Source organism: Pyrus communis, chromosome 1 (assembly GCF_963583255.1).
Source record: "Pyrus communis chromosome 1, drPyrComm1.1, whole genome shotgun sequence".
Classification (NCBI taxonomy): Eukaryota; Viridiplantae; Streptophyta; class Magnoliopsida; order Rosales; family Rosaceae; genus Pyrus; species Pyrus communis.
Window position 1 is genome coordinate 28,681,302 of NC_084803.1, and position 7,692 is coordinate 28,688,993.

At 38.5% G+C, this 7,692-nt stretch overlaps 1 protein-coding gene across 1 annotated transcript; it reads left to right on the forward strand.

The window, feature by feature from the left end:
• Positions 1 to 212: 212 nt before the first annotated feature.
• LOC137735478 (uncharacterized) lies at positions 213 to 710 on the forward strand (the record flags this gene model as incomplete). Its single annotated transcript, XM_068474912.1, has 1 exon — positions 213 to 710. A coding segment is annotated over one exon (498 nt), but the record flags the coding sequence as incomplete, so codon positions are not given.
• Between the last annotated feature and the right edge of the window lie 6,982 nt (positions 711 to 7,692).

Consider the following 7,692-nt stretch of genomic DNA (forward strand, 5'->3'; position numbering starts at 1 on the left):
GGGGTGGAAAAGAAGTTGGGACCAAGCCAAACAATCCCAAATCTGCCCAGAAAGTAGATGAAGAGACAACACAACCTGAGGCAGATCACCCTAACTCGGCCAAATCAGGTAATTTAAGTTCAAATTCATGTACTTCACGTCCTAATCTGCCCAATGTACCTTTTCCTCGCAGGTTCATGCAAGAAAAAAAGGAAGAAAGCGAGAAGGACATTCTTGAAACGTTCCGGAAGGTGCAAGTGAACATACCGCTTCTCGATGCAATCAAACAGGTTCCAAAGTATGCTAAATTCCTCAAGGACCTATGCAATACAAAGAGAAGAAGGGCAAACAAAGAGGTAGTGAAGGTAAGCGAGAATGTGTCCGCTGTTTTGCAACGTAAACTGCCTACCAAGTGCAAAGACCCCGGTAGTTTCACGATTCCTTGTGTGATTGGACATAATCATTTTGAACATGCCATGCTTGATTTAGGTGCATCCATAAATGTCATGCCTTATTCTATTTATGCATCTATGAATTTGGGTGAATTAAAACAAGATGGTGTAATTATACAATTGGCCGATCGTTCTAACGCGTATCCAAAAGGAGTTTTGGAAGATGTGCTTGTGCAGGTGAACCATTTAATTTTTCCGGCTGATTTCTACGTCCTAGACATGGAGGATTCAGACCATTCTACATCTTTGCCGATTCTCCTTGGTAGGCCATTCATGAAGACGGCCCGAACGAAGATTGATGTATACAAAGGCACCTTGACAATGGAATTCGATGGGGAAGTGATTGATTTTAATATTTCTGAAACTATGAGATATCCCGTTGATGACCATTCTTGTTTTTCCATTGATGTTATCGATTCTTTGGCGCAGGTATACCTTGAAGAATTGAACGAGGACGCCCTGGAAACAACCATCACTAAGGCCATAGAGCGCAAAAATGAAGGATTTGGGCCAATGCAAGGCCATGGCAATGAGGAGGAATTCTTTGCAATGGGTTCTAGTGAAGAAATAATTGAGGTTGTGGCAGCCCTTGAGTCATTGCCACAACAATATGGTAAGGTTCCACTCTCACTTTCAAATTCAGTTTCCACTAAGATGCTACCTTCTGTTGTTCAGGCACCATCGCTTGAACTTAAGCCGTTGCCGGACCATTTGAAGTATGTGTTTTTGGGAGAAGGCGAAACATTGCCCGTCATCATTTCATCAAGTCTCACGGCAATGGAGGAGGAGAAGCTTGTGAGGGTGCTGCGAGAGCACAAAACGGCCATAGGGTGGACTTTGGCCGACATTAAAGGAATAAGCCCTACCACATGCATGCACCGTATACTTCTTGAGGAGGGGGCTAAACCAACTCGAGAGGCTCAACGCCGTCTCAACCCTCCGATGATGGAAGTGGTGAAGAAGGAAATAATCAAGCTTTTGGATTGCGGAGTGATCTACCCTATCTCCGATAGCCGTTGGGTCTCTCCAGTTCAAGTCGTTCCCAAGAAGTCCGGAGTAACTGTTATCAAGAATGATGAGAATGAGCTCATGCCTACACGCATTCAGACTGGATGGCGAGTATGTATCGATTACCGGAAGCTAAATGCCATGACTAGGAAAGATCACTTTCCTTTGCCATTCATCGACCAGATGCTCGAAAGGTTAGCCGGTCATGCTTTTTACTGTTTTCTTGACGGATACTCTGGATATAACCAAATTGTGATAGCCCCGGATGATCAAGAGAAGACCACATTCACATGTCCCTTTGGAACATTTGCTTATCGTCGCATGCCATTTGGCTTATGCAACGCACCGGCCACTTTCCAAAGGTGTATGGTAAGTATATTTTCCGATTTTGTTGAAAAGATCATTGAGGTTTTCATGGATGATTTCAGTGTATTTGGGAGTTCATTTGATAATTGCTTAGATAATCTGACCTTAATTTTGAAACGATGTGTTGAAACTAACCTTGTCTTGAATTGGGAGAAATGTCACTTTATGGTGAAACAAGGTATAGTTTTAGGACATATTGTTTCAAAAAAAGGAATTGAAGTAGATAAATCGAAAATAGACCTTGTACGTCACTTACCTTCTCCTACTTCGGTTAGAGAGGTACGTTCGTTTCTTGGCCATGCAGGGTTCTATAGGCGTTTTATCAAGGACTTCTCCAAGATGTCTAACCCTCTTTGCCGATTGCTCCAAAAAGATGTGCCATTCAAGTTTGATGAAGAGTGTAATTCGGCATTTAACCAACTCAAGGAGAAGCTAGTCTCGGCCCCCATTATTGTACCTCCAGATTGGAGCCTTCCGTTCGAGCTCATGTGCGATGCATCCGAGTATGCATTAGGAGCTGTTCTAGGACAAAGAAGAGACAAGCGGCCGCATGTCATATACTATGCCTCTCGGACTCTCAATGATGCCCAATTCAACTACTCCACGACGGAAAAAGAACTTCTAGCTGTGGTTTTTGCTTTAGATAAATTCTGTTCATATTTAATTGGTACTAAAGTAATCGTTTATTCTGATCATGCAGCTTTGAGGTACTTGCTCACGAAAAAGGAAGCAAAGCCGAGGCTTATCCGTTGGATTCTTCTTCTTCAAGAATTTGATATTGAAATCCGGGATAAGAAAGGAAGCGAGAATGTAGTGGCTGACCATTTAAGCCGAATGATCCACGAGGAGCATGAACATGCCGTGCCTATCCCTGAAACTTTTCCCGATGAGCAGCTGCTATCCATTGAGGTAAGTGAACCATGGTATGCAGATTTAGTGAATTACTTGGTGGCTAAACAAATTCCAAATGAACTAAACAAGCACCAACGTGATAAGCTTAAAAATGATGCACGTTTCTATGTTTGGGATGACCCTTATTTGTGGAAGTATTGCTCAGATCAAATTGTACGTAGATGTGTGCATGATTCTGAATTTCACTCGATTCTAAGCTTTTGTCACACATATGCATGTGGTGGTCATTTTGGCACACAACGCACTGCCCTCAAGGTTCTAGAGTGTGGTTTTTATTGGCCGACTATATTTAGGGATGCTAGAACCTTTTGTATGTCTTGTGATCGTTGCCAACGAATGGGTAACATAGGTACCAAGGACCAAATGCCGCAAACCCCTGTCTTTAATGTTGAAATTTTTGATGTTTGGGGCATTGATTTCATGGGCCCTTTCCCTCCATCTTATGGTTTCACTTATATCTTGCTAGCCGTTGATTATGTTTCTAAATGGGTGGAAGCAAAAGCCACCCGTACTAACGATTCTAAGGTGGTTGCAGATTTCGTGAAAACTAACATTCTTGCTAGGTTTGGAATGCCGAGAGTAATCATAAGTGATGGAGGGTCTCACTTTTGCAATCGGACCATTGAGGTGATGCGAGATTTATACGCACACAAATTAAACCCTCTTTTTGTCAAATTGTAGTAAGTATGTAAGTAGGGATCGTTCTGGACCGGGGATTAGGAGGGATTGTTAATCACTTGGATTTGACTTAAAAACGTAAAAAACACAAACTAAAACACTATACTAAACTCGAAGAATTCAAAACTAAAAATAAGAAAGATTAAGACTAAGACTTAAACGAAATATGGGGGGATTGATTTTGGACGAATTTAAACTAAAATGGATAGATTGTAAAGAAAACAAATTGTAAATATGAAATTGACGGAAATGAATGGATGGTATGGCTAGCTAAGGGGTTCATCTCCATACATGTTACACTTGCATAATAAAATGATTTCCAATTGCATTTCAACAAACCATGAATTCTCAACACCCCGGGTTAATTAGGTCCGCTTAAATTAACCGTCAAGTTTTCCTTAAGTTAATGAATTGGATGATTGCATACGACAACCCAAAGCATTCCTCACAAGTTCCCTACATGAATTGCATAATAGAGATACAAGCAAGAATCATTAAGCATCATGAAAACTATAAGTGTTGACGAGGCATTCGTTACTATGATTGCATGAAACTTATGCCAAGAATTTGTTTAACGCGATTGTTTATAAGCAACCTCCACTACTTGTGAATATAAGTTCATAACTATTACGTGAAACTCACTTATATTCTAGCGTCAAATTCATGCATGAAAATTAAGCGTTCATTCTTAATAAACATACATAAATAGGTTATCAATCAAACAGTTAAACAAATTGAATTCACAATTTATGAAACGTAATTAAAAGTAATCAAATCAAAATGCAAGCATAAACATATATTTCGAATCCCCCCCTAGCTAAAGGGGGGTTTAGTTCCTCATACAAAACAAAGAGAATTGAAATTAAACATTGAAATCAAAGAAACGACTAAACATTCCAACAACTCAAACTTGAATTGTATGAACGTTTAGGCCCTCTTCTCTTCCTCTTTATTGTAGCATAAGGTCTAGGGATAATTGGTTTGGGGGATGGAAGTGTGGAATGGAAAAGGAATTATGGAAATAGGTGAGGAGTGGTGGAGAAAATGGTGCAGAAAATGTAGAGAAACTCACGGCTAGAGAAGGAATGGAGTGTTTGTGTTGTGGTATCTACAATGGAATGAGATGATCTTTGAATGAATGAATGCAAGGGTATTTATAGGAGTAATGGAGGGAACATGACAGCTAGGAGGTGGGTGGAAATGTGGCTGCAAGTTTGGTGAATGATTATGAGTGAATGCATGTGAATGTGGCTAGGTTGGAAAGCTGGAAATCTGAAAATGCAAATGGGAATGTTGAAATGCAAAGGTGGCCACGGTTTTGAGTGTGTTTTGTGTTGGAAATGCATGTGAATGCATGTGAATGTTGTTTGTGTGAAGTGTGTGTGGGTTAAAGAGTGAATGGTGGTGTAATGATGAAGTGTGATGGCTGAAAATGTCAAAGGAAATGCATGTGATTGCACGGCAAAGAATTTCAGGATGCATGTGTGTTGGTGTGTTGTGTGATTTGTTTTGTGGTTAATGGGAATGTGGTTGAATGATTAAATGGACATGTGGGGTGTAATTGCAAAGGGAATGCAAAGTGAATGAATAATGAATGCATGTGCACTGTTTTTGGGAGAAAGGTGGCTGAATGTGCATGTGAATTAGGTTGTGAAAACATGTGGAATGTGGCTGGAATTGATGAGTAATGCACGGTTTTGTTGTTGGTTCTTTGGTGATGAATGCAATGATGAAATGGATGGGAGTGCATGTGGATTAGGTGGTGTAATGATGAAGTGGGAAGTGGAAGAATATGGTTGGAAATGGCTAAGGGGATGCACGGCTAGGAAGAAGAATGAATGATGTGCATGTGTGTGAATGCATGTGGATTAGGTGGAAAGAGGTGGGTGTGCATGTGATTTGAAATGCATATGTTTAAATGGTTGAAATGTGTAGATGATTATGAGTATGATAAGTGATAAGTGAATGATATGTTAAGTGATAAATGAATGATATGTGGTGAGTGATAAGTGAATGGAAGTGATAAGTGAATGGTTTGATAATTGATAAATGAATGATATGCTAAGTGATAAATGAATGATATGTTAAGTGATAAATGAATTATATGTGGTGAGTGATAAGTGAATGGTTTGATAAGTGATAAATGAACTAGTTTAAAGGGCTAGGGTTTAAGTACATAGAATGGGCCTAAAATAGGTTGGTTTGTATGGCATAATGTGTTAAGCCCATGGCAAGGTGTTATGTGATTGGGTTAGGGCCATTGTTTTGTGTCTTCAAGTGCATACAAGGCCTTCAAATTCGTCCATCCTCTTGGCTCCATGGATAAGCTATCCAATCCATGCCCAAAAATGCTCCAAATGGCCTCAAAATGCACTTTCTTGCTCCCTAGGCCCTTAGAACCTGAAAACACACAAAAGAAGCATAAAGGACTAAAATAACGAGAGAAACATAACGTAAATGCACGAGAACAAGCCATTTAAGTCGCATGAATATGCTCCTATCAAATACCCCCACACTTAGCTTTTGCTAGTCCTCGAGCAAAACAGAATAAAAATAAATAAACAAAACGACACTAAACACGTAAAACACAACCTAAACCTTCCAACAACCGTCTTTAGGGATTTCCAATGCACATGACAAGTTAAAAATCATCATTCTCACAGATTTTAGTCATCTTCACACTTAAGTACATTCTTAATCATAGTCACCATATACTAGTTCACAATTAAACATTTAAAACACATTTCGAATGCAGTAACATGCCTTAGAGAAATTGCTCAAATCCTTACAAGATATGCACTCGTTTTTCACACAGATTTTCTGACTACACACCCTACACTAGTTATATGTGAGAAGATTGATGTAAACATGTAGACGAACACTCACATATGTTATAACAAGGAAAGCATTTTCTGGATTTACGATAATGACATGAATATGATCTCATGAATGGAATGCTACTACTTAGAATGAGAACCAGTGATTCCATAAGCTCATATCAATTTCAAACTCCACATTATTGAACACATAACGATCAAGATAGAAGTCAAAGGGGTGTAACGGGGCTAAAGGTGTTGGCTAACAATGAAAGGTGAAGGATAAACAAACATTCTTAAAGCAATAGTGAGCAAAGTATTGATTTAGGCACTTAGAATTCCCTTAAGAACGCAGAAGTCAACTTTGAACACCCAAGGGAAAGTCACACAAAACTTAGGGCCATATTCAACTTTTTTGGACCCTTTCTTCAACCATCAACGCTCGTGAGTTCATTCTTACTTATTTTCACTCCCTTTTTTTTTTTTTTTTTTTTTTTTTTTTTCTTTTTTATCTCAAAACATACATATAAACGTAAGAACAAACTTTTACTCCCCCACACTCATTTTCTTGCATAATGTACTCAAAAGGAATTCATTTTAGTCATGCTCACTATCAATTAAGAACAAGGGTGTGGACTGTCCTACACTAGGCTAGGTGAGGATAATGTGGGTAAACAAAGAATAAAGGCTAAACAAGGCTCAACGGGGGTAAAACTTACAACATATACGAAATATGGGAAGTAAGGCTATTTGGCTATGGTGGCAACAACTTCATCTTGATATATATTATGCAATCAATATCATGCTTTGAATGAAACGGATATAAGTTCTAGCATTTAGTTCTATCATGATACAATTGCATTCTAAGTAGCAACCAAGCAAGGAATAATGAGATCATGCAACAACTTTAGAAAACAAAGAATCACAGAAAATAACTCTCCAAAGAAGGTAATGGTTCGAGTCTCACAGGGATGTAGCGTTATTATGAGTTCCTTCCTTCAAGCATGTTACAAAAACGAATTTTTCTTTTATGATTGCATGTGAAGTCATACATTATAACCATAACTAAACATATACCAAGAGTAAATCAAACTTTCATCCATGTTTATAACTCTTTTTAACAGTCATGCAATTACAAACCAAATCCTCATCATAACGTTGGAAGGTTCCCTAAGACACAAAAACAACTCAAAACACTCTTTTTAGGCTTTTCAAAAAAATGTTTTTCAAATTTTTATGTGATTTTCGGAGTTATAAAACAAAACACGCTAAAACAGTTTAAAAACACCTTAAAAACATTTAAAACAGCAAGGAACAACACTTGAAGTTATGGGTGATAAAATTCAACGAATTTGCATCAACATACTTAGTTACCCCCCCACACTTAAATCAAACATTGTCCTCAATGTTTTAAGCATAGATTCACACAAAGCAATAGTAAATACAAAAAAAAAAAAAAAAAACTTTAAACATACTAAACA